The following is a 27,643-nucleotide window of genomic DNA, read 5'->3' on the forward strand; positions in this document are numbered from 1 at the left end:
TACTGAAAACAGTTTGTTTTATTTCCAGGATCAAATATTACAATAGGACATTTACATATATTTATAAAAAATGCAGCAGTTGTGTATATAGATCAGAGGTTTCCTTGAGTTTGGTCCCTCCCAGCACAGTGAGCTGAAAACTTCCAAATTAATCCTCTCCCTCCTCCCATGTGAAGTTGCCATTATTGAAGAAAGTGACCATTGTGAAAAGCTGTCCCTTACAAACTGGATGTTCTCCAGTTCCAGAAAACAGCCTCATTCTTAAAAAGTCATCTGTCCTAAAGTCCTGCTGTCTCTGAGTTGAGTTTTACCCAGATGCTCTTCATATAAACCTGGTCTATAAAATAATACCTCATCCCCTGCTCCACAGTTTCAGTTCTACACCTTCAATCTGGGCACCCTTTCACAAGCTCTGCACTGCAGACACTCCCAGCCATCAGACAGTGACCAAATCCCCAATTTCTGTCCTCACTCACCAGGTGCCCACGGAACACAGTGGATAACTCGAGGCAGGTTGAGGCCCTGCTGTCAGGTGCAGCAGTGTCTGACTAAAACCCCTGTGTGTGTAAATACATATGGCTCTGTTTGTTGGGAGTGCACAGACACCAAGCATCCCCCCAACAAGAGGAGACAGGAATAAAAGTCATCACAGAAAGGGCATCCATTAACCTCCCCAGCTCCAAACCCACACAGGCCTGTGGGTACTTCAACAACACAGCCAGCACAGGGCTCAGCATCAGCTTTTGTTGTCTTTGAAACAGGAGCTGCTCCCTTTATAGAAAATCACTTGTGAAAATGAATAAATAGGAAAGGTGAGAGGGAGCAGAGGCTGGATCTGAGCCTATGGGAACAGCCAGACAAGGCACAGCCAGTCCTTAAGGACAGCGACTTTGCACTTCACCCACCTAAAGCACATCTCTGCCATCCCTCCTCCTCTTGGAACACCAGACTTTTATCAACTTCACTCAACAGGGATTAAACCAGAAGAAAGCAGTGACATTTAATACAAACTGAAAAGGAATAAAAATGAAGTGATAAGGCCCTGAAATGACACAGATCTTGCCACTCAGATGGACATTCCTACACAGGTCCCTATGTTAACATTGAATTTTTATATGGTTTACCAAAAATCCACCACATTTCAAGCATCTCTGCAGTGTTTGCTACCTGACAAACAGCCCAAATGCCATTCCACCCCCAAAAGAAAACTGGTTTTAATTTAGCCCTTGTTGCTCAAGTCCCAGTGAAAAGGCTGGGTGCTCTGACAGGAACAGCAATTTGAGAACTTTCAGCAGAAAGGTTCAGTTTCTAAAACCTGAACCAAACCCATTTTCTGCAAAGGAACAAACCACAGCACCAGTGCCAGGGCAAGCTGAGTGTACAAATCAGCTCTGAAGGATGTGGACCCTGTGAAACACAATCTGGACAAAGGAGAGGTGTCACTTCCCCCTAACAGTGAGGAGAAGGTCAGAGAGCTCTGGGAGGAGCTGATGGAAAATTTCTGTTCAGATCTACTTAGGAATAATGGTACATCTGGATGCCTTTTACAGACAACTGTATTTTACAAGGCTACCTGCAGATCCTGGACACTCTTCTAAGATCAGTGGTGTTAACTGAACTGATTTACCAGTTCACTGCAGTCTATGAACATCAGAAATCATAGCCTTAGTTCAAAGGCTAAAGGAAGTAACACAGGTTTGGCCAGAAATGTTTGGCCCAGCTTCTACCTGCCTGTAGAATGCTGTGAGGTTGAGGCTGGTCAATTAGCTTGACTTCAGAGCATGTAGCATCAGAAAGATCCAAAATCCTTCTGTGGGCCTCTGAAGTGGGAAGTAAACGTGTCAGCTGCACCTGGCATGGAAAGCCAGAGCTTGTTTCACCTTCTGTTCCAAGGATCCTGGTTGTGACTGGGACCACTGGACATTACATCCCAAAACAAAGCTGTGTTAGATGAAGAGGACAGGCAAAGGGAACATCTCCACCAGCAGCAAGGAGCTCCAGCTTCAACCACAGCAGCCCTGACCAGTTCTCCCCTCAGAAAAACCTCCACTGCCTACATGCCCTGCTTCTCCTCCAACCCCACCAGCAAATCCTGACCAAGTGACACCCACAGGAAGCTACAAACCACAGCTTTTGAAGGACTGGTTTCCTTTGTCCCTCACAGCTCAACACTGCATTTCCCAATCAAATTTAACACATTTTTTTCCAGCAATTTGAGCTTCAGATTTTTCATCTAGAAGTGACTGTTTAAAGACTCTTTAAACATTGCCCAACCCATCACCTTCACTGCCACGAGCTGTCCCAGGCAGGATGTGATTTATGTTCTCAACCACATTCCTCAGGCCAGCAGAACATTTCTCCAAAGGGATGAAGAACTGAAGAGGTTGTATCCTGGTTGGTGCAGCTTCTCATCAGATTTTAGCCCCCACAGCACAGCTGATCTATGCCACTGGGCTTGGGCTGGGAAGGAGAGAGAGGGGGGAATGAACAAAGATGAGAGCCAACTGCAGGGATACCTATTCCTTAAATTTTTTTCTGTTCCTTGCTCTTAAAGCAAAGCAAAAGAAAGGTAATAGGAAAAAAACACACAGAAAAACTCAACCCAGGATCAGTTTCCTGGAACAGAACAAACTACTATAAACCACAAGAAAATGCCATTTTTAGTGTAGATGTTCAACTTCCCTATCTCCTTTCCCCTGTCTGAGCAATTCTGGGTCTCCTTGCCCAGCCCCATACACAGGAGCAGGCCTTGGAGGGGCAGGGGAAGGAAGGCACCAATAAACCACACCTGGGACTTGTTATTCCAACCAGACAGCTGGAGCTGCTTTATGAAGCTTTAGTTCTACATGGAAATGCAAGTCAGGGATCTGGATATCCAGGAACTAAAGGATCCTTCAGTCTAGAGGTGCCACTGCTGCTTCACAGGCCAAACACAAGACCCCCCTCACTTCCCCATGCTGGGAGCAGCCTCCACACCTGGGGTTCTTTACAAACCAAAGATGACATCTGGTGTCACATCAACCACTGAGCAGGAAACTGAGATGAGACTCTGCTTTCCTGACACTACATCCTGCAGCAAAAAGGGAAATCAATTTATACAATTGCATGATTACATGTCAAACCTCAATTAGGAGCAGGAGACAGCTGTGAGCTGAAGTTTTCGTGGGTTCATGGGGGACACCAGACATTTTCTGTAATCTCTTGCATTTAAAGATCCCAAAATACAGATGCTAGTATGAAATCAAAGGCAAAATATCTTGAAAAATTGGAATATGTAAATTTCTGACTACTGAAGTCTTTAACAAGGACAATCATCTGAGAGAGGCAGAAAAAGTCAGCAGTTATGCCAGGTCCCACGTGCCTTTCTCCTCAGCAATTGAAAACCGTGTTAAACTGAGTTTTTAGTTGTAAATACTCAAATCACAAATCCACCACACTGTGATGAGGGCTGTGCCAGTTAATTGCTGTCCCACTGGAACATCTGCTGAAACACCAACTGACCAACAGCTCCATGTCTAGAGAAGACACTGGAGGAAAATCAGGGCACTGACTTGTGGTGCCACCTTCCAGAGCTGAAAGGAAAGCCTGCACCAAGGAGCAGCTTTCCATGCAGCCCTCCAAATTTAGAGGTAAGTTACAGTAGATCAACATGGAAATAGAATAAAAGTCATCCCAGGGAATTCAAGCCATCAGGCTGGGAATTGTTTTATGAAGCATCAATTGATGCTCAACGCTGTCAGTGCTGTAGAACCCCCATAACCAACCACTGTGCCAAGGAAAAAAGCCAACTGACAGTCAAGTCTCTGTGGCAGGTGTTCTCAGAGAATCCAAAACCTTTACAGTACCCTTGTCATTTGCAAAATCCTGAGAGCAAGTAAGGAGACACTTTGAGGATGCTGGGAAGAGAACATGGATAACCCACCCACTCCCACAAACAAGGGAGCTGGGTCTGCTCCAGCACTGGACTCACAGCTTTCCCTCTGGGCCAAGCAGTCAATCCCATACGGAGCACAGCTGGATTTCTGGGGGGGTGGTTGGTTTTTTTACTATGTCCACTGGCAATTTAAAGCAGGAGGAAAACATGCAGGCCAAACTAGAAGCCTTTGAGTTAGGTGGGCCAGCGTATTTTACCACAGCTCAACCCAACTCCTTTCCAAAACCAGAGTGTTGCATAAGAAAAGGCTGGAAGGTTAATGGAGACCTTTCGTGTAGGGGAACCCAAACAAAGCAAAGACTGTCCTGAAGGTTATGTCTGTCCTTACAGAGATGCTTCTGTGCCTTATCACACAATCTTTTCAAAAATAAATTAAACAAACCAGATTTAAGAATAGCAGCGAGAAAGGTTTGTGTATTATGGCCACTCCAAGCTCCAGCATGCTGGATACACACATCACTGTTTTACTTTATTCCAGGAAAGCACAGGAAAGGTATTCTTCCCAATGCTCTCTGCAGCTGAGGAAGAAAATAAAACTCTGAGCATTCTCATTTGGTCACTAGAGTGTGAGAAGGGAGGGAGAGAGAGGAGGAAGGAGAAGGAAGGGCCAGCCAGCTGCCTGATTCCAGCACTGCAATCCCACGACCCTTAACTGCATATTTAACGACTCTTGTCCCAGGCAAAGAGGAGAGGGAGGAAGGCTGGGAGAACTCAGGCCACAGTGCTAATTCCTTTCCTGCACAAAGACAGTCTCTTGAGGACACAGGCCTGCCTCCTGTAACGTGATCTCATAGTCCAGGTGGGAGAGTTTCCTGCGAGGGAAGTTGGTGAGCAGTTCAAAACGTTCGTTGGGGTATCCTTTGGACTGGACATGTTTCACGAGAGCCTGGGGAAAAAGAAAGGCAAACCACTGTCAGAATGTAAAAAAAAAAAAAATAATTCTGTTTTCCTTTAAAAAGGAAGTTCGTTATAATGAACAAATAAAATTGTAAATTTTGGAAATTTTGCATAGAGCACAGACCCTTTTATTCTTTAACATTTAATTTCACCCATACATGGTATGATTAATCACAAAAACTAATTACCAATGATCCCTTACCGGATTCTTTACACACAAGGTAAACTATACATAAAACTATAGATATTAGTGCATTAATGCAAGAGAGTTCAATTCCACACCACACATTCAAGCCACAGTCAAATAGAATCTGAAAAAAAAGCCTTAAATAACCCAAAGTAGAAGCCTCTTGATTTGTTTATCAGATAGTGTCCTTACCCTAAAGCTAAAAACCACCAAAGAAGCATTTTGGTGAGGTGGCATTGACCAAAATAAATGCAGAAATTTTATTAATTTTTTTTTTCTTGCCTTCAGGAAGCAGGAGATTTTGGGGTTGTTTGATTTCGGATTTCTAAAGATCTTTTCAATTCACTGGCTTCTCTGCCTACAGAAGCAACTGGGGCAGGATGCAGAGCATTGGGATGAGGGGCTCACATCCCAAGAAACATGTCAGGAAGAGTCCATGTCTGTGCTGTGCTGAGAGAGATTTCCCAAGTTCACCAGGGAAGCTGGGAACCTAAAGCACAAACAGAGAGGGGCAGAGAAGTGGGGACTGGCAGAAGAAAAGAAGGTAACAGAGCAAGATGTAGGCAGGAGCAATTGTAGCTTTTGTAAGAAAGGAAGAAAAGATAAAGTAACAAGTAACAAAAAGTGTGAACAAATCAGGGAGTCCTATCAATACTGTTCACATTGTTTTGGTGGGCAACTCATGCCAGTAAATCACAGCAGCCCACAGCACCCTTCTGGCACAGCTGCCCAGAGAAGCTGCACCATCCCTGGAAGTGTCCAAGGCCAGTTTGGATGTGGCTTGGAGCAACCTGGGCTAGTAGAGGTGTCCCTGCCATGGTAGGGGATAGAATGGGATGGGTTTTAAGGCCACTTTCACCCTGAGCCACCCTGTGATTCTGTGATGGAGGGGACTGAGGCACCAAACTTCTAGCCTCACTCAGCTTGAAAGGGCTCTGGACAAGCTCAGCTACAGGCCTGCTTTGAGCAGATGCAGGTGATCTCCAGGGATTCTTTTCAACCTGTGCTTTTCCAAGGTTTCATGGGTGCAGAACAACCAGGCAAGTGCCAGCAGGGAATTTCTTTCCAAATTTATCAAAATCTACACCCCTTTGGCATGAGGAGACTGCCCCAACATCCTCCTTTGCCTGGATTGCAAAGGCTCTGCAGGTCACAGTGCCTGTGACAGATGAGGAATGCAAGGAATGGGAAGATTTCCTTTTCAGGCAACAAAGATTATCAAAATTCCTTTAGAAACCACTGAATTTAAACATCCTGTCAGGTTTCCTGCCCACATCCCTCCCTGGCCCTTCACAGGCTAGTCTTCCCTGCACACCTGAAACACTTAGCAAACCAGAGGTATTCAGAATGTGGGCTGAGCTGCTGAACAGAGTAAAGTCGACTTAATTTGCACACAATGAGCAACTGCTTCTATAAAAAGGCAGTGAGGCAGTGTTGCCTTCTTTCTTTTTGCTTTTTTTTTGGTTTTTTTTTTTGCTTGAGGGGAAGAAATGGCATCATAATACTATTGGAAGCATAAGCATCTCTTGGAAATAATGTGTGTAGAGAAGACAGTGCTTGATCAATAATAACACAATGACTAAAAATACAACATTTTTAAAAGCAGTGTTGGGGAGTATCATCAGTTAAAACTCCTGAAGTGCAACTGTCTCCTTAAGCAATTTCTTTTGCTAGTTCTGGCCAGCTTTAAAATGGAAGCAACTAAAGGCTGAAAGAAATCAGTATGGAAATGATGCTCACAAAGAAACACCTGAGACTCAATCTGGATCTGACTGAAAGGCTCCAGAATATCATATGAGACGAGCACAAACACTGCTTGCTCAGCTCTGCAACCAAAAGATGTCTTTACCCACAAACTTTGACTCAGCTAAATTCCTCTGCTGACTGCAGAGCAGAAGGAAAATCATATGCTGACATAAAATTCTTTCAACTTCCACAGTCCATAAAAAAAGCCAAACCAAAAGTCAGGATTATCAGGGATATTTCAATATTACCTTTTCTATCTCATTGCCTAAATGAATTGCTTCAGTATTCAAAACTGCCACATGTTTAATAATACATGCAAATTTATTTAACAAGCTGCATTGAAAAAGCACTCAAGATTTTTTTTCCAGTTATTTTAAAGCAGGAGAGTCAAGGATGAGAATATGTGCTGAGGATACTGTACATTCCTAGAGCTGCTGGCCAGGCATTAGCCCCATTTTCTGTAACACAGGACACTTTTCTCCCAAATCTACACAAAATCCTTCTGTTGAGGTGTGTTTTTGTCTTCCCTGTGATTCCAGTTGTTAGATTGATTACATTTAAATGAGCTTAACTGGCCACTGTGTCCTGAAAACTTATGGCAAACAGGAGCACAGTAACCCCTTTACACTCTGCAGGTAAGCACCTGCAAAATTTTGATGGAGATGCCATTCACATGGACTTCTCCAAGGTAAGGAGCCCAAAGCACAGCTGACATGCACACCTGAGGCACAGTAATTAAATAATACTGTAATAAATTTGTTTTGGGAGAACTTCCTCCAAAGTCTGCTCCAACATCCACATCCAGAAGGGAGGGTAGAAATATGATGGGAGAGATGGAGAATGAGAATGAAGAGTTTTGACTTTGATTTTACCATGGGAACCAACTACTTTTAGAAACAAAGCCCCAGAAATGAGAAAGCTGAGAGCATTTTACAGCAATTAACAATTAAGGCAAAAGCCATTTAGAGTGATTTTATAATGGAAATGAGCAGTGTGGGGATTGAGGAAGACACTGGAGTGTGCACAAAACCCAAGCTACAGTGGAGACACACAGAGCCAGTAGCTATCAGAGAGGAATGACACAGACCACAGTGCAAGCACTCCCTGGATACACCTCTCCCACTAGATCCGATTTCAACAGTGTCACCCCAGGCACAGAAAATCTCCAGTTTCATCCTTCCTCTACTCAGACAAGGATTCCCATTAACTCCACTCACCAGAAGTTTAGCTTGTTCAGGCAGTGAGACTTGTTCCCTCTTTCCATCTGGATACCTCAGCATCAGCTGTGCCTTTGGTCCTACACAAAGGAAGTTACCACAGGTTAACACCAGGGCAGCTCAGTTGAGCTCCTGAGTAGATTTTAGGAGGGACAGCACAGCAGTGTGAGGGACTGGAGACAAACACAAGATAAATTTCTACCACAGTGCTCACACCAGGCTCAGGACCCTTCCAAAGCAGCAGTGAGTGACCCCAGGCAGCATGTCCAGAGCACACTGCACCTGTGTTACACCAGAGTGGACTTTCCTCCCGGGCAAGATACGAGCCCAGGGACCCAGAGGGCTCTACAGGCACTGCTGTGCCCGAGTGGTGCTGCTGGTGAGTCTCTCACATGTCTGCTGGCAAGGAGGTAGGAAAGCAAAAGGGATTTTTAAAAGAAGGGATGAAACCAGGCTTGGCAGCCTATGAACAGTTTCAAGCAAAAAAGCCACAACAAAAGCCATAAAAAACGGGCACTTACCATTCACGTCCAGGCCCCGGAACGTACTTTCAGACTTGTCAGGTGACTCCTCCAGCGCTCCCGCATTGATGCAGGGCAGGACTCTGTGGTTTGATGTTGTCCCAGGCTCAGTCCTTGCAGAGGGCTCAGGCTGAGGCCTCCGGCTCTCCTCTTTTTTATACCCCAAGTCCTTGTGTGGAGACTTCCTCAGCTTGGCTGGAATCTCCGACTCCTCCTCCTCCTCGGATCCACAAACAGAAATAAACTCTTCGCTTCCAGAAAAAAGCTCCGACTCCGACTCCTCGTCCGACCGGCTCTCCTGCTTGGCCTGTGAGGAATCAAAATGTGTCTCCTGCAGCGAGGCTCTGATGGCAGCTTCCAGCTGGCTGTCCTCACTGGCATCGATGAGACTCTCCTGTGGGATGCAGACAACACATACATCACAACTGCCTTCAAAGATGTACTGAAAACCAAAAGGACATCAGTCTTCCAGAAGGAAAGCCACTAAATCTTTCAGGAATGCACAGCAGGGAAAGCTAGGCATGCTGTAACTACTTAACGGCTTCTCCTTGGAGTTCTGCATGCAGTAATCAATATTCCTTTCACACTCTAACTACTAAACCCAACCCAAGTGCCAAAAGCACAAACAGTGACCCTGACACTTACTGAGCGGGAGCATTTCTGGGGAGGGCTGCTGGAGTGGCCATCCAGCTGGCCGTGCTCGCTCAGGAACCCGGTCACTTGGTCCAAGAAAGAAGTCACATCTAACTGGTGCCACTCCACAAGCTTCTGGCCTAGGGAACAAAAGGTGGCATCAATTAAAATTTCAGCAAAATGCTTCAGTTCAGTGGTCAAATACTCCAATTCAATGCTGCAAGAGTCCCTGTTTGAGGAACTGCATCTCCCCACAGGCTACCACCTGATAATTATGGAGCTTCCTCCTTCCACTCCCTTGAAAAGGGGCAGACAGGGATACAGACACAGTTTATTTCCATTCTTTTATTTTTATCTATGGAAATGTGAGCACAGAATGGTGAATTTGGCCTCAAATGAATAAACACCAAACCATTGAGTTTATGAAGAAGCATTTATCCAATCTTGCTTAATTGATTCTAACCCTTGGCAAACAGCATTTGTTACCAGAAGTGCTAAGAAGGATATTCTAACTTCAGTTGCAACATTAAAAAACACGTTTTTTAATTTTTGTGTGGTTTAAGTCAGCTACATAGAGGTCTTAGCTCTGATCACAGACACTATCACTTCAGTCCTTAGAAACAGGAGACCAGATCAACATTATATAACCAGGCAGCTGCATTATATGATGATAAAAGAAGCAGGTGGATACAAAAGAAAAAGCAACAACTTTGAAAGAGCTGGAGGGAGAGGGAGGAGTTTGAGGTAAAAAACAAGCAAAACAAACTGAAAACTCGAAGCCAAAATGGTATTTCAAAATTAAGATGCAATTTAAAGTCATTGCTGAGCCTCACAAAGCTCTGTGGGAGGAGCAGAAAGCAGATTTCATGCAGCAATTACAAATACTGTAGTTATTCACCACATGATTTCAAGAAGCTCTGGAAAGACTTAAAAAAAAAAAAGAATTCAGAGTTTTTTCCACCAGATGGAACTATTTTCACTTTCTAAGCAAAATACTCTCTAAGCTTCAAATACATAAAATTTTTGCAAGTTTTGGGTGTTTTATTGCCTTAGTTCCTCTGGGAACACGCTGAGTCAGTCCTTCAGGTCTTGAAGAGATTATTCAACCCAATGTAACACAAACTGCAGTGGAAGGTACTCCAGCCTACAACTGTCAGTCCTTCCCATGGGGTAACTCCAGGTAAACCAGCTGCCACTTGTCTTACCTGTCCTGGGATCCAGGATGGAGACATAAGGGAAGTCTGCTAATTTGTAGAACTGTATGTACCGCTGTCCTTCCTCGCTGTCATGGTACACCTACAAAATTGAGCAGATTAGTGGCTGGAGAGGGAACACAAACAAGCTGTAGCTTGAAAATGCAGTTTTTCTCTCTTCTACAGTGTAAATTGCAAATGGTCCACACAGCTCTCAGTAACTCTGACAAGCTGGAATTAAGCCTCTAGCTCTCCACGTACCATAGAAACTACATGGTAACATCCTGATTGCACAAGTGAAAGGCAGTTTATGCCCTCAAATGCATATCCATGAATTACATCTCCACCCATAAACTACATACACTCCACAAAATACATCTTTTGTGCAGGTTTGCCAAGAGAATTCCATCTTTTCCAAAGAAATCTATTTTTTTTCCCCCACTGTCCCATCTACCAAGGCACCAAGTTACCCACACGTCCATCCCCAGGCAATTCCTCACCTGCCAAAAAATGAAGTGGTCCCGGATGATGTTCTTCACAGCCTCGTTGCTCCAGACGTCACGGTTGAGGCACTGGCAGGCAAAATCTTGCACGTTTTGAATGTTTATCATGAGCCACTTGTTCTGCATCTGACCACACTCCTTGGCCTGGAAGCAGAAGGAAAAGCTTGGTTAGATAAGGCTGAAGGGCCAGACACCACCGATGCCAGCAATGATCAGAGATGGCTTCTACCACTGCCAGACCTTCCACCAAACCCCTTCACAGTGAGGAGGATGGACAGAGCTAGTGAAAAGGCACCCACACAACAGAAGGCAGGGCTGAAGGATCTGTTTTAAATGAGCCTGGTTGAATTACAGAATCACATCGATGAACAGAGCTGCTGGGTTTCAACAAGCCAAGCACAGGGTGGGAAAAGCAACTCAGAGGGGGGACACACGTGGCGATGCTGAATAAAGTATTTACTCAGGGAAAAGTGTAGTCAGTCCCACTGATGTGACAACAAAGACCTGCTCAGTCTAAAGATAAACCCGTGGACCATCTAGGTAAGTAGGCTGCATAATTGACAGAGGACTTGCATTGATTCAACAGGACCCCTTCTCTGTGTGTTTTCTTTTTCTCTCCAAGTTTTGAGTTACTCTGTGACTGTCCAACTGCCGAATTAGGCATCCTTTTTTGATGCTGCTTATCCAGACTGCAAATGGGGAGGGAGACAGGAAGGCGCAGGAAGAAATCTTACTGGTTTGAGTCACAAAGCTGGCACTGTCTGATTGCTTGGTTGCAAGTTAATGGTAGGAGTTTGATCAAGAATGTAATTCTGATCGCTGAACTGTCATACCTGTTGAAAAAAAGAGGGCTAGATCAACAGCAGGAATGCTCTTACCACCTGGAAAGACTGGAACTGGCATAGGAACTCTCTTTGCTTTAAAAAAATAAAAATTTAAAATTTATGCTCACCATCCTGCTGGTAATCTACTGTTAAGGAATCCAAAGGACAAAAAAAAAAATCAGGGGAATCAGGATATTATGCAAGATTTTGCTGTTTGGGCACTACTTTATTACCCAAACCAAAATTTTTACTTTTGAAATGTATTTTAGCCAATGCAGTTTGGAACAGTCTGCCTGTCCACTGCGTGACAGATAGACATGTGAACTCCACACACTCAGCTTCACCAAGGCAAGAATCTAAGCCTGCTAAGTCAGTCTGTGTGGCCAAGTGCCCTGCAGAGGCAGCTTTTGTATTACTCAAAGGAAAAAAAATTAAGGTAGAAGCATGAATAGTCCCGTTCCCACAAGGGGCCTCACACTAACTACTTACCACTAATTTATACTGCCAGAATTCAGGTCACCAGGTGAGAAAAGTGGGGAAGGTGACACCTAAGTAACTGGCAAGGGTCTTAAACATAATTGTCATGCTTTTATTTAAAGGACTTGCAAGAACACTCCCAAAAATATGTAATTAGAAAGCTGGAAAGTGCATCTTACTCTTCTATCCTCACTCTGTATGTCTTTTAATATTCATTAAAACCTCTGGTTCTACCTCTCCTCTGTCAAGCTGAGGGCCTTGGAAGGATGCAAGCAGGAAATTCCACAAAGAAAATTTGAAAAACTGAGTTTTCACCTGCAGAACAGGCAGAGCTTTTGAAACTATTTTTAACTTCCTTCTAAAAGCAAACTTTGGATTTAACATTTAAAAGGACACAGTTAAACTGGTATCTCACACACACAGCTCTTACACAGCTCCAGGGGTTCTTCCAAGGGGGTGGAAGGACAAGAGTGTGAGGAGAAGAAGCACTGTGGATTTGGAGATTATATTTTATTATATCATGGTCATTTTGACAAGTGATAAGGCAACAAGGGAAGGCTCAAAAGCTGGCTTGTGTACCCCAAAAGCTGGGACCTGATGGATTTAGATCCAACATCAAGTGCTCCCCCCATTCCCCTCCTCCTTTGAGGCATAAAGGCCAGTGCCAGGCACTCACAGAGCCCCCAGACAGGGCAGTACAGGACAGCCACTCTTTGAGAGCACAGCCAGTGGAGCCCAGATGCAAAAACCAACCCAAACCAACCCAATCTGTCCTCATTGTGCCTTTACCCTTTCTGCCCAGTCACATATTTCATCATTACAACTTAGGGCAGCAAACCAGCAACCTGGTGAGACAATCTGTGAGACAAGACTTGGTTTATGCTCAGTGTTGGATCTCCCTGTGTAACTCTTGCACTACTAAAAATAAGTTTTCCTCTCATTTGACTTCTCTGAACATGTATGATTTAAAAATGTTAGGGTGGTTCCTGCTGGCTCAGTTTTGCTGAAATGCAATCCTTTCAAGGCAACAGAGAGAAGAAGGAATTTGAGCCAGCACCTTGTGATCCTCTGGACATGTGTGTGACTCAGTGTGGAAGGTAACAGCTGACAGAGAGTCAGAGCAGGACATTATCAAACAAGAAATCTCCTATTTGGGCCACACTTCTTCCTATCTGGGGCAGGGCATAGATCCTTTCAGCACCCAGGCACTCTTGAGCCACAGCTGTGCTGACCCAAACCAGGCTAGAAGCACCTTATGCACAGGTAATTGCTCCATCTGAATACAGTGACCAGATCAGCTTCCAAATTATTGCTGCTTTTTAAGCAGAAACAAAAAAACCCTCAGTCTCAGCTGTAAAGCAAGGAGCAGCTAAAAAAGGTTATGGTTAAATGGGAAAAAAAAAAAAAAATCATATAGACAGACTTGAAACTCTGAAATGTAACATTCAGTCACTTAACTGAAACCCTGCTGAGTGTTAAGCACAGAACTGCACACACCAGAACCATCTCTGCCACAAGAAGGGCAAACTAAGTCAATTTGGTGTCTCCCCCCCCAAATTCAATCATCTCTCATATCACAGGCATGTAGAGAGAATAATTGCAATTCCTGAAATCAGTCTGAGATGAGAAGAAAACCATACAATTTATTTATTCTACTTGAGTGATTTACTCCTAACATATTCCACATTAATGGGAGAATTATAGTTTAGTCAGTAACACACTGAACTTTACAAGGACAGTGATCATAAGCTATTCTGCATGTCAAGCAGAATGCTTTTTCATATATAGCAGGTAAAAAAATCCCCCCAATGTCATTCAACTCTTGAAATTTTTTCTGCCATGAAGTTAACCACACCTATTCCTAAAGCCAGTATTACTGAGTCAAAATGAAACAACTTTTTGGGCCTTACTGGTAACAAAGCTTCCTTGTAACTGAAGAAAAGTGAGGTTTCTTGGGGGAAACTAAAGATAATTACAGGTACTTACTATCAAAAAACAACCTTAAAGTACCCAATGAGCAGTAACAGCTGATGAGTGACAAAGATACTTAAGACCAGATGTCACCACTCCTGCCAACAAAGCCCTAAATTCTAAATTCTAAATGATTCTCTGATAAATGTACATGGCTTAACCCTGTCAGAGTGTTTCTGCACACCCCTCCAGAGGCTGGAACATGTCACACACCAGCCCTGGAAAGAAAATCCCACTTAGATCAAAGCTTAACTACGAAAGCATGGCAATGACAGTATTTAGTCTTTGATACTCTGGAATGTGATGAGCATCTCTGGTTTATCCTATGGTTTACATTCATTTATCTCAGCATACAGAGAAGGGAAAAGCCAACAGCAGCTTGCTAGAGATGAATTTTAAAGGCTGTGGTCACTGGGGCCCGACACTGTCTCAGGCTGAAGCAGTAGAGCAGTTTGCAGTCAGAAAAGGTAAAATGCAAGGGGAAATGGTCAGCACAGTGAGAAGGTGTGAAGAGTTGTATTGCCATGAAGCTGAAGAGCGTCAGTGTGAAATGAAAGGTATCCCACAGGACAAGGAACTGTACAAAGACACAGCAAGGTGAGTGCCAACACCAGAAAGTGTACAGCTTTTTAGAGTGCAGGTACTGCACAAAACAGGGCAATGTGAGTGTACACAAACCCCTTCCCCAACCCCAGCCCACCCTCTTTTTTAAATTACCTTTCAAGACTGAATAAGTATGCAGAGACCTTAGGACAAACCAATCAATCAATCAGTTATTTCACTCTCTGACACTAATTTTGACTGGGACAGATGCTACAGTCAACACTGCTGAAGTCTTCTTATGTTTCCAGCAAGACCCAAGGAAAGATGAGCACCCATCTCAAACTCCGAAGCAGCGCTCAGAGGGCGCTCACTGACTGCTCTGGCAGCAGCACTGGTTGTTGCCATGTGAATCCCCCTTACTGGTGCCTTTAACCACACATTTGCTGGTTTCACCAACAGCTCTGGACCCCAGGCCCAGCAAGTACTATCAGCTGGAGGACCTGACACACATCTTTTAAAGCAAACCCTGCACCACAGATCACAAGGCAGGGACACCTGATCGCCAACTGCTTCACGCTGCTCCTCTGCATCAAATTCCTCCCCCAGGTGGGCACTGCTGTTCTCTGCCAGCATCCTTTCACAGCTGGAATTCTCTTAAGGAGATTGTGGAGGGCACCCTCAGAACACAGGAATTGGGGCCCAGGCAATGGATCCCCGGTGATTTGGGAAGCATAAAAAGAGCGATGAGGGTAATGGATGAGAGCTGGAGACTCCATAAAGGCACACAGTGTTTCACCAAAAGTTCTCCAGCAGTGCTCTAGTGCTTGTGCATGGCAGTCAAGGCACATGTGAAAACAAGGTAAATATTATTTTTGTTCAGTCAGTCAGCTGTGCAGACTTATGCAGTTGATTCTCCAACATCTGTATTGTACTATTTAATCATTACTTTGCATTCTCATGCAGTAAAAATAATGACCTTCACCATCATCAATCTCATCTATTCCAAGATGACCAGGAGAAAGTTCAGTAGTAATTGGAATTTCTGAAGAATATCTGGAAATTATGGACTCAAAAATTAAAAATATATACCAATCTGCGTGTTCTCTAATCATTAGTTAAGTCATTGATCCACATCATAATAATTAAGGAACAGATCCTCACATGGGAAGGTGACACCTGAGATTGTTTAAAGCTGACTGTCTGTATCTCTGGGATACTTTCCCTAGCACCACCAGAAGTAAAAGACAACCACTGTGATTTTATACAAGAGCAACACCTCCACTGAGGATGAAGGTGTGGCTTGATGGCAAAACCACATTCAAATATTTTTACTCAGGTATCAGAAGCAACTCAGCTGTGTTAACTCCACCAGAGCTTCTCAGCAGGGCTGTGCTGCAAACCACACTTTGCAAAGCCCCTCGCAAAGTCCTCCCTCAACTGTGCAAAGCAATGTTACTCCAGCTTTTTCTGTATCCTCTATGGAGACAGTTCAAGGGATGCAATTTTCCCATTCTGAGCAGCCTCCCTTGCTCACTGAAGTCTTTCACCACATATGACTTGCCACACTGATATTGAAACATAAAACAATGTGGTCTGCATGGTCAGGAGGTGGACACGATGATCCCTATGGGTCCATTCCAGGTGACAGCACCATCAGTGAAATCCTTCAATACATCACCAACATTCCCATACGTAGTCCATCAAATATTTATCACTTCCCAGTCTTTTGCAACCTTCTGATTGCCCAGCCATGGATCCATCCTGAAACCCTCCCCAGCCACCCTGCAAGGATCTGCACCCAAAGGTGAGCCCTCACCGTTTCAAAGCTGCCTTTGTGCATCAGGTCAATGGGAGGTCTGAAGAGGTCTGCCAGCGTCGTCAGCTTCTTGTCCACTGCCCCTCCATTCCGGAGCTCCTGCTCCTGCCGGACTGCACAGCCCCAAGAGGAAAGGGAGCGGGATTAGACTAAACATACTCACAAGGGGCATTTGTTACTGGCTAAACACTCAAACACAGAACTTCTGGGGTGAAATTCTCTCGAGCTTTTAGGAGGTTTGGGGACAACAGGGCTAGGGCAGTTAGTGTGGGGAATGTGAGCACAAATCCCAGGATATCTCTTATGGAGAATCCCAGGGTTAGATGCCACTGAACAAGATCAGCTGGTGTGTAAGGGTAGAACCACCCTGCCTCAGCTTTCTCATATGCTTTCAGTTTTAAACAACATCTTAATAAACCTGAGGGGTCACATACGAGTATTTGAAAACAAAGGAGCCAAAAAGAGCTGTGACTTGTCCCCAGTGATGCTTTCAAAACAGGAAACTGAGCTAGATTGTAGCAATATAACTTTTAAAAGGAATATTTCTATTGCACTGTTTCCATCAGCTGACTGTGGGGCAATCCCACAGAAAAGAAAGAAACAAACAGATTTAGTTTACATGGAGAAATCTTTTTGGATGTTTCTTTTAAAGTGTATCAATTCCATCTGAAATAATAGAGAACACATTTCCTACTCAGACATGACCATGGACAATAAAGGTAAATCACAGGAGACACATGATGTATCTTATGGAACCAGGTCAGCTGAATTGGGCAATAACTATCCCATGGCCAAAAATTTTCCAGTGTGGAAGGAGCTGTCAATGGGCCAAAGCATAAAAATCATGCCTGAGCAGACACACAGGGAATAAAGCATCCACGTGGAGCAGCCCTAGGAGACAGGAGATAATCTGCAATTTCATGGCCAGGGCTGCTTTTCCAGAGACAGCCAGACAGTGACATCCACCTGTAAAGTCCTGCCAAAAAAGCATGATGAAGTTTCACCATAAACTCTTGCAGTGTATCTGTCACATGTTGGGCATCTCTAAATGTCTTAAGAGTGGAATCACAGGGTGGTTTGGTTTGGAAGAGACCCTAAAGATCAGCCAGTTCCACCCCCTCCTGCCAGACCAGGACTCCTTTGCTAGACCAGGTTGGAAGATGGAGAGAAAAAAATTAAGGTTATTGATTCTGTACATGGTGCATTTTCACTTACAAAGCTGCCAGTGATTTCAATACTTGTGTTCATTACTACTGGAAAAGGGGAAAGAAAGTAACTATCAACACCTATTTTCAGTTTGGCAGCCAGCCCCTAACTGTATGGGAACACAGTCCATGGATCCCAGTAACCAGTGACTGGATGAGGAAACAGCCTCAGGTTCCACCAGGGGAGGTTGAGATTGACTATTAGGGGAAATTTCTTCATGTAAAGGGTTTTCCAGCCCTGGCACTGCTGCCCAGGACAGTAGTGGAGTCACCATCCCTGCAGGGATTTAACAGATGTGTGGATTTGGCACTTGGGGACATGGGGCAATGCTGGGGGAACAGCTGGGCTCAGTCTAAGAAGACTTTCCCAACTTTACTGATTCCTTGGTTACACCTCAGGAACACTCCAACACCAGTAAGACAGACATAACTCAGATCTGAAGCACCTGCTGTTGTGCTGCCACAGAATCACATTCTGTGACACCTCATGGATGAAGTAACAGCCAGTGCTTGGGCATCTAGAGATTCTGTGCATGAACAGCCAAGGGCAAACAGCAATTACAGCCATGAGAACCTCGTGTGTGGCTAAGGAAGACGCCTCAGGGCTACTCCAATGCAATTCAAGTGCCAGAACATCCACTGCCTAGCCAAGAAATATCCAGTGGATGAATTTAATTTCTATTTGGGTGTTAGGATTCTTCCCCCTTTTCAGTTCCCTCTAGAGCAGAAAAAGGGTATTTTTGAGTTAGCAAGACCAAAGCTGACAGAATAAACTGTGATAATCCTAATTCTGTGATTCTGTACTTCTAGTAATGTACCCTGCTACACAAATGGCAATTTAAAAATGTTTCAATGAGTGAAAGCTGTCCTAGCCTTCAACAGGAATGATTTCTCCATCTTATATGCATTAAAGGTAACAAAATAAAATATCATGCTTACTGATCTGTAGACACTTACTGGTTTCTGTCTGAAAATCCCGAAAGCCATCGAATATTGAGCGAGCAGGTCTGCGTCTTTTAGGAGCTTAAAAAAAAATTAAAGAATCATTTGAAAAGTATATTATCAAAATAAATACATATTAGTGCTTTCCATCACACATGCAGGAATACAGAATAGGAACTTCAAGCAGGGATGGTGTGGGAGTAAAGGTCATTGGGAAGGACGGGAGATGGATGGAAATAAGCAGAAGGTAGTTTGTAAATTCCATTTCCTAACGTGTCCTCCCTCCAGCACGCCTTAGCCCAGAAACAAAACATGTATCAACAATATAGAGAGGCTTAAAGCTCCTGATGGGCTCACCAAGACCCTTCAGCATGGAGTGGCAGTGCTGTCACAGCATCACCTTGTCACAGATTCAGTCAAGATTTTCCCCAAGGTCTTCAAGGGGATGAAAAACTTCAAAAGATTAAACCCCTTGAGAAAGTATTTTTTTAATACAGAAGCCCATTTGTTTTTTTCCACAATGCATTTCTACTCTTTTCTAAACTCTGATCCTGTCCCAATTTCTTGTCTGGCCTCAACAACCACACTTTTCCAGCATTACTATTTGCAAGGAAACCTTCAGAACTGATTACCTGCAGCTGGACAGAGACATCAGCCCAGGCAGCTATCAGACATAGCACCCTGAAGTTCCACTGAAGTCCTAAGGTACAGCACAAACACTGCACTTGGAAGGAAAACAGAACTGCCTGCCAAGATTATCCCAGCTATTATCTCCTTTCCTATCAACTGAAATACAGAACTTTCAAAGCCCAGTTACTACAAGACATAATAAATAATAAACAAATTAAAGTAATTACAGCCTATACCCAGTGGAAATGGGATGATACAGACTATCATGGAAAAGAAAGCAAGCCTGAACAAGGGACATGCTGGGGAATAACACCTCTCAACTCCAGGAGGTAACATCTCCTTCACCCTGAGTGCTTAGGCACAAGCCAACCTCAGAACAACTTAAACTCAGCTGGAATAGCAACTGGAGGACCACTTCAGCAAAAACAGCATGTCCTTGCCAGGCTCAGCTCGAGCCAGGCAGCACAGGTGAAGAGGCTCTCAGCAGTCCAGGAGGATCCTTTATACTGAATGATGGGATCCATGTATCCAGCAGGGCACAAATACACAGGGTCACCTTCTCAGCTGGAAAAAACCTGAGCTTATACAACCACCACAGTATGACCCCTGAAACAGAAACTGCCATCTCCCCTAGAGCTGAGACCAATTATCTCTTCAGGTTCAGCTACTTTGTCAGGCTGCTCTGTGCCAGAAACACAAGTGGCATTGGTGGAACAGACAGTGCCAGGAGGGAATCACTGATCCAGGTCAGTGGATGGTCAGTGACAGTGTGACTGATACCAGCATGTAACAGGCAGGTGTAAGAAGACCAAGTGTTAGGGTCAGCAGATCTGAATCCTAACAAGCCACAGGAGTCAATAGATTTTTGTCAAAAACTCTGTTGGTCCACAGGAAAAAGTGCAGAGAGCTCCTCTGTCTTCAGAGGCATCAGCAGGGCATCTTCCTCTGCATGCACATTTCCTGCTGCAGAACTGCCCTTCTCTGCTATTAAACACCCCACTTCCAAAATCCAGGCCTGATGGGAAGTGCAAAGATTAAATAAACATTGTATCTTTGTTTTCATGTCACTGCATCTTATGGTTGAGACCTTTTAAGTTCAGCTTCACTGTTGCTGACAAAGTGGCCTTTCAGAAGCAAGAGGAATGTCATGAAATTCTATCAATGAAGCTCACAGAACTGCAAAAGCACTTCAATGAAAGCAGATATTTTGTATGTCATTCCCTTTTTGCCCAAATGCAAACTGAGTGTGTATTTCAAATTGCTGGTGCTTTATGCATCTCACATCAGTATGTAGAAGTTAAGTTAGGCCATTTCAGTGATTCATATTCTGTCTAAGGAATAAACATTTTCTGATGAGACTGGGGACTGAAGCATATTAAATGAGTCTAAATTTTCCAGCTCCCAGAACAGACAGGAAAAAAAAAGATAAAAGGACTAAAACTAGAAAAGCTAATATTGCTATCTCTGCATGTACAGCAAGAAGGCAAGTGGTGTGCACCTGTACTGCCTGGCATTGTGTGCTGCCCTCTGAACCACCCCTCAGCTTCTGCATCCTGATGCTGAAAAACAGAATCAAGACAAAATCAGTTCTGGGGTAAACCTGAAGCTTGGCTTCCTACTCCTTTCTAACACAGGAACTAAATGATCAAAATGAGCATTTCCCATGAGTGTGAGACCACTGCAGTGATGAGCCACTTGCACGGCCTTCCTCAGTGAAAAGGGCAAAGCTCTCAATCCGTCTGACATGGCAAAGGCCAGCCCAGGAATGACCTGGTCCACATGAGAAGGACACAGACAACAAAAATAGATTTAAGCACAGCTTAAAGAGCAAATTAAATTCCTGCATGAGAAATGGAGATGGGTATGAGCAATCACACACTTCAGCCATTCTTTCTGATCAGTCATCTCCTTGAAACACAGGCATTTGTCCTCTTCATTTTCACTCATCAGCCAAGGCTCCATCTTCCATCCCAGCACCTCAAACATTTCCACAGCAGTACCCCACAGTTCTGGGCCCCCAGAACACAGAGGCATACTTAATTAACTGCCTGCCACCTCACAAAGTCTCATGAAACAAGATTTAGCAAATTATTACCCCTGGGAATAAAGCATCTCTCACATGTGAGGTTTTCAATACCACTGGTGTTATTTCTTCATATTCAACAAGTTTTGATTCATTTTTGTCACTTAGCTCACCTCAAGGTAAAGAGAGCAGAAATAAAATAAGAACACAAGCCTACCTCCAAACAAGGGCTCAGGCTCTACTAAGATTTCCTGCTTTTGAGGAATTGGAGCTCGTACTTCATCCCTATCAAAGGAGAAGAAACAAAACAGAAAATATCAGAGAGACAGTAATATTCCAAGAACTGTACAAACCACATTTTGTTATGCTCCAAGGCTCCTGCAGCTTGAACCAGTTAAAGATACTGCTGTACCACTGCACAGAATGAAGAAGTTTGGGATTAAGTGGGAACTTGAGGGAGCATGTGTTCCCACTCATGGCACTGCTGCTGGACATGGTACCCTGTGCACTGAGAGCTGGCATGGATGAACTCTGATAGAACATTATGAAAACCCCTGAGTGACTTGATCCCAGGCTTTGTAAATCTACTATTTAAACATATTTTGTTCTTGAATAACTTTGTTAGAACGTGGAAGTTTCTAAAAACTTAGCAAAAAACATTAAATAATCCATTTGCTATCCTACTTTCCTTGTTAGCTACATAGAAAAAATATTATCTTCCTTATTACCAGCTTCTGTCTGTCAGAAGACTTTTTGCTTCCAACTGAAAGTTCCACCTCTCTCTTTTCCAGAGGAAGGAAAACAAGGTCAAGATGGCCATTTTGCCCCATTTCTGAAGCAGTTCTTGGCTTACATAACTGGGCTCTCTCACATTTCAACAGCACAGTCAGTTATACTTGCAGACACTTACAAATAATCCAAAACTACAATTAGGAGAAGAAAGGAAATCACAAAAAAGTTACAAGCGTCTCTGTGACAACAGTGTGGTGATCCAGCCCACAGATCTACACGGAGAAGGATTCATCCACTGCTACATCCTGTCTATGAACTGCCACTTCCCCCAGACTTCCAAGGTGTGAAGTGTGTACTTTGCAGCTCTTGATCATGCAGGTTCCAAAAAGCAGCCCAGGATGTCAGCAGGATGCACTAACCTTGCTCTTAACTTCCACATCTTTGCTCTGTTACTAGTTGCTCTCCATTTGCACATTTACTGTTCTCTTGTCCTAGGAGAAACACTGAGCTATCAGCACCTGGAGGGTGTTGAGTATAAAAACAAAAGTGTTCCAAGAAAAATCTGAAGTCACTGATGTGCTGGAAGTTGTCTAGAAATAAGAACACTAATCTGTATTCCTATTTTAACTTTGTTAAAGGTTCAATTGGGAATGCACCTCACATCAGCTATAAAGGTTAGCACTAAAATAATTTTTTTAATTTATACATGTGCTTCAGAACTATGAGGGGCAAGGATTTTCCTCTGTAAGTTAGCTATCTTTTTCCTGCAGTGGAAGATTTTCCTAAGGACAGAAGCCAAGCTTACGTTTAATTTACCGTATTTAATGAATGTGATTTATACCATGCCCTTTATCCCAAGCAGTCACATTAATAGGCAGCACTGAGACTCTCTGCCATGCTTCAGTGGAAATTCTCTTCCCTTTGCAGGCATTTGATATGTAAGAGACTGATGAAGGTGTTGGAGTTGGTAATTCCTCTGAATACCAGTGTACAAGGCCTGGTCTTTCCAGTGCCAAACTGGGTTAAACCACCACAATAAAACCCTCACAAGTCAGACTCTTCTCCCAGTTAACAAGAGACAGGATGAGACAAAATGGCCTCAAGTTGTGCCAGGGGAGGTTTATGTTAGATATTATGGCAAATTTCTTCACAGAAAGGGCTGCCCAGGGCAGTGGTGGAGTCACAATCCCTGGAGGTGTTCAATAAATATATGGATGTGGCACTTGGGGACATGGGTTAGTAGTGAACATGGTGGTGCTGAGTTGATGGGTGGACCTGACAATCTTAGAGGTCTTTTCCAACCTTAAATTCTATGAATCTATGAAATGGGAGTAAGGTGGCTTCATTTATAAGAACCAAACCAAGAGAACCTTCTAACTGCTAAATTAGTGTAGAACAAGATTGCTGAAGCATTCAAAAATAAGACTCTTTTATTACTGGATCCCTACTTTAATGACTTGGGCTTTGTTTGTAAAAAACAGTAGGCGAAAGCTACAGAAAACTTCTGAAGTGTAAGAGACTCACTTCTGGTCTACAAACCAGAACACCCAGAACAATGCTGGAGCAATCAACTGAACAAGATCAAAGCAGTGTGAAAAGTGACAATTGCCTGCTGTGCACTGTGACATTTGTGGGACAGGCTGGTTGGCACAGCCGTGCTCCCGGGTACATACTCGGGGTGCGGGCGGACAGCAGACACCGCCGCGGAGCTGGTGCTGGGCTCCTCTGCTATCCCTCCTCCATCCAGGAACATGGTGACAGCCATCTCCAGGTTGTTGTTGCATGCTTCAAGCATATGCTTCCCCACGCTTTCACTGGCACCTGGAATGCCAAAGGGAAATCACAGCGTTTTGACTGGAAGCGCCCAGAACAGCTTTCGCTCTCAAAGCATTAATAATTAGGAAGAACAGTTCATCAGCTGCCATTTATCCCTGAAGCACAACTGTGAAAGGAGACAAACATACACAGCTCAGGGGGAAGGGAAGGCTTGCAGTCAGGACTGCCAGGCTTCTATCTGCCAGCTGAAAATCTAGTGGAAACCAACTGAGGGGTTTTGAGCTCAATTTTCTTCCAGAGGTCAGACATTTCCCTAGTACATGGTTGGAATGAGTCCAGAGGAGACCACCAACGTGCTGTGAGGTGCTGTGAGCCCCTCTGCTCTGGAGCCAGGCTGGGAGAGCTGGGGGTGTTCACCTGCAAAGGGGCTCCAGAAGAGCTGGACTTTGGAGGGGCTCTTTGGACAAGAGATGGAGTGACAGGACAAGGGGGAATGGCTGCACACTGCCAGAGGGCAGGGACAGATAGGATATTGCAGAGAAATTCTTCCCTGTGAGGGTGGGGAGGCCCTGGCACAGGTTGCCCCATCCCTGGAAGTGTTCCAGGCCAGACTTGGAGCACCCTGGGACAGTGGAAGGTGTCCATGCCCATCACAGCAGGTAGAACAAGATGAGCTTTAAAGTCCCTTCCAAGCCAAACCATTCTATCATTCTGTGAACTTTCCACATACAAGCAGGCATACACAAAGAAAAATGAAAACCTGACTTAACATTTTAGCAGGAAGAATATTAAATCAGCTGCTAAGTCTTTTTATCCACTTGTAACAGATTTAGAGATGGAAGAAAAGACACTCTGATTTACAGATTCTGCTGAAAGGCAAAATCAAACCAGCAGAAGTTCAGTTTATATAAGAAGGAAAAAAAACCAAAATAGCAGCCAAGAGGGAGAAAGTAGTACTTGTCTACAGAGTTCTTGGTATAATGACTAACATTTATTCATATCACAGAATCATGGAACGGTTTGGGTTGGAAGCGAGCTTAAAGCTTATCCAGTTCTACATCCTGCCATGGGCAGAGACAACTTCCACTACCCTAGGTTGCTTCAGGCCCTGTCCAAACTGGCTTTGAACACCTTAAGTGCAACTAATCCCAGTTCTGATGCTGCTGCTCAGGATGAAGCAACAGCTCCTAACATCACCTGTAAGTCTTTCCTCAGAGGATGAGCCTCTACCTCCCAACTTCTCCTCAAAAACCATCCCATGAGGAGAAGCTCCCTCAGGAGAAGAAGCCCTTCTGCAACCCAGTTCTTTACAGCACCTTCTCCATTGGTGGTGAACTGCCAAACAGCTTATTTTCCTTTAGAAATCCTGGTAGAGAGGAAGAGTGGTAAAATGCAGCTGCACCAGTTCTGGGTGCAGCTTTAGGATCTGTAGTAATTCTTCTTAAGTTTGCAGCAAATCACCAAAATGACAAAAATACTTTGCCCAACACCAGGCTCACAGACAACATCAGGCTGGGCAAAACGTACTCAGATCTTTCTCAGATTTTCTGGGAAAGACTCAAGAGCTCTGGTTTGAACACAGAATACACTTTGAAACTGTGGAGATAAATCAGTTCTAAATAACCTGCACATCAAACCACAGAGAAATCCAAACTGACTGAAGGAACTGGTTTCCCAAAACACCCAACCAGCCACAACAAGCACGCTGGGATGACGGGCAGCTGTACTTTAAGACCTCAAATGAGCTGAAGAAAGTGCAAAATAAAAACTAGTGACATCCCAAAAAAACAACAAGAAGTTCAGGTTCTTCACTCAAACTATTTTTTGGCATTTTCAATGTTAACTGTAGCAATGAAACCACACCTGTGAGCCTGGAATACACACTGCAGAGGTGCAAAGCCATTCATTTGCAAGAGCTAGAAGAAAAATGGTAATTCAACCCTCTACTATTATTTAAAGAAACACTGACACAGCAATTGCCTTTACTGATTCCTCATCATTCCTGAGGAAAGTGGCAGCATATCAAAGCTTTCAGTCCTTGTGCTGGAAAACAGCAAATTCTAAATATTTGTTAAGTTTCAAAGCAAACTTCACAGATAACCCATCATTTCCTTGGGGAAGACAGGCAAGAGTTACATTCTCTTAGCAGTATTTTCCTGTATGAGAGCACCAAAGAAACACAATTCTGCCACCAGGGTCAAAGAAAAGCATCAAGGACTATTTCTCCTCATCCCTCACGGTGGAGAGTATTCCCTCAGCCTTTTCCCCACAGACATGGAGTGATTGCATAAACTTACAAGTCCAAGTTGAAAAAGCTACTAACACAAAGCACTGAGGTGTGAGCACCTGTCACACCACACCAGCATCGGCCACACAAGCTCCACACACTTCTAGATAAAACCTTAAATTCTGTTAAAGGTAAAAACTAAACTTAAAAACTACACTTAATAGTGCGTGGGTGAAGCCCAGGAGGCTATTTCTTTCTCACTTTTGAAAGCATAGATGGGTTCTCTTATGTCAAGCATAAAACATATGTGTCTAAACATAAAAGGCGTCAGGAGGAGGAAACCAGCACAGCTCTGCCTGTTCTGGTTGAGGTTTTAACAAATATCTCACAAACAGGCACATGTTACTGAAAATGTATTTGCTGTACATTCTTTTTGTTCAAAGGGTTTACTCTATAAAGGTTCTTTGGGAATAGCTGAGAGATCAGTAATTTCCCTGTTTACATCCTGTTGAGGATTTGAGTGTGTCCAAGTACAGGGACACAACCTGAAAAGGAGCTCGTCTGGACAACCCAATTAGAGCGGTTTCACTTCTCTTTGGCTGTTTAGTTGACACATCTTATTAAACACTCCTGCAGCATCTGACATGCAAAGCCATCAGCCAGGGGTAACTACGGCGAAGCAGATTAAACACAAAGTGGGTCAAGAGCTCCAAGTACACAACCTGAAGCAGAGCTGTCACCTGACGCGAACTTCCACGGAAAAGCGACCAGCTCTCTCCGTTTGCGAACTCAAGTCGCCCGCGCTATAGAATATTTCTGTTTTTTCAAAGCCGGACTCGGGGCTCAGCTCTTGGGTTCCTCTCGGCCGTCAGTTACCCGCAGGAGCGGGAAGCGGCTCCCGGAGCGGAGCGCAGGCAGGAGGGAGGGGAAGGGAGCAGAACACGGACCCGCGCCACCGGGACAACCGACAGGAGCTTCCGAACAGCCGCTCAAAGGCAGGCAAGCTCAGCGCCGCGCAGGGAGCGGGGCCGGGCCCGGGACGCGCCCGCGGACAGGCCCTGGGACCGCCGGCGCCCCGCGGGAGGCGCTCCGGGGGCAGGGGCAGCGCGCCCGGAACCGCTCCGCCTCGGCCCGCGCCTCCCTCCCCCGGCCCGCCGGCGGTGGGGGCCTGGAAGGACCTTCCCGCGGAAGCCCGGCGGCCTCGGCGCGCCCCGCACCACGAACTCACCGGTGATGGCGGTGAACTGCTGGACCAGCGCCCTCAGCGCCGCGGCGCCCGCCGAACCCCCGGGCGCCGCCATCTTGCCGCCGCCGCAGCACAACACACGCGCCGCCGGCCGGCGCGCACTGCGCATGTGCGGGGACCGCCCGCGCGCGCGCCCATTCCCCCACCCGCCGTGAGGGGCGGGGTCTCGGTTGCCGTGGTAATAAGCCCCGCCCCATCGGGAGGCGGGAGTTGCCATGGCAAGGCCCTCCTTCCCCCCCAGCCTCAGCGGCTTTCCCTGGGAATCCCCCGGAATTCCCGACCCACTACTTCCAAGGGCCACGGACCTTAGAGGCCGAACCGGCGCTCTCGGGACACGCACCCAGGGTTCCCACACGGATTTACCCCGTCACAGAGGCCCGCGGCGCAGCGATGGGCTGGG

General features: G+C 44.9%; 1 protein-coding gene across 2 annotated transcripts; it reads right to left on the bottom strand.

The window, feature by feature from the left end:
* On the bottom strand, window positions 1-27,460 carry UBXN7 (UBX domain protein 7). Of its 2 annotated transcripts, none has more exons than XM_086843199.1 (11): window positions 27,226-27,460; window positions 23,668-23,815; window positions 21,480-21,547; window positions 18,625-18,690; window positions 16,463-16,575; window positions 10,829-10,975; window positions 10,341-10,431; window positions 9,148-9,275; window positions 8,503-8,896; window positions 7,982-8,061; window positions 1-4,820 (listed from the first exon to the last, which is right to left on the bottom strand). In XM_086843199.1, exons 1-11 carry the CDS (start codon window positions 27,458-27,460, stop codon window positions 4,659-4,661), a joined length of 1,632 nt encoding a protein of 543 aa, XP_086699325.1. In that variant the 3' UTR covers window positions 1-4,658. The 2 variants fall into 2 exon arrangements, with proteins under 2 accessions (XP_086699325.1, XP_023789075.2); XM_023933307.2 differs by lacking the exon at window positions 27,226-27,460 and adding an exon at window positions 26,720-27,088.
* Window positions 27,461-27,643: the final 183 nt, after the last annotated feature.

The sequence above is a fragment of the Cyanistes caeruleus genome, chromosome 10 (assembly GCF_971803275.1).
Source record: "Cyanistes caeruleus chromosome 10, bCyaCae1.hap1.1, whole genome shotgun sequence".
Lineage (NCBI taxonomy): Eukaryota > Metazoa > Chordata > Aves > Passeriformes > Paridae > Cyanistes > Cyanistes caeruleus.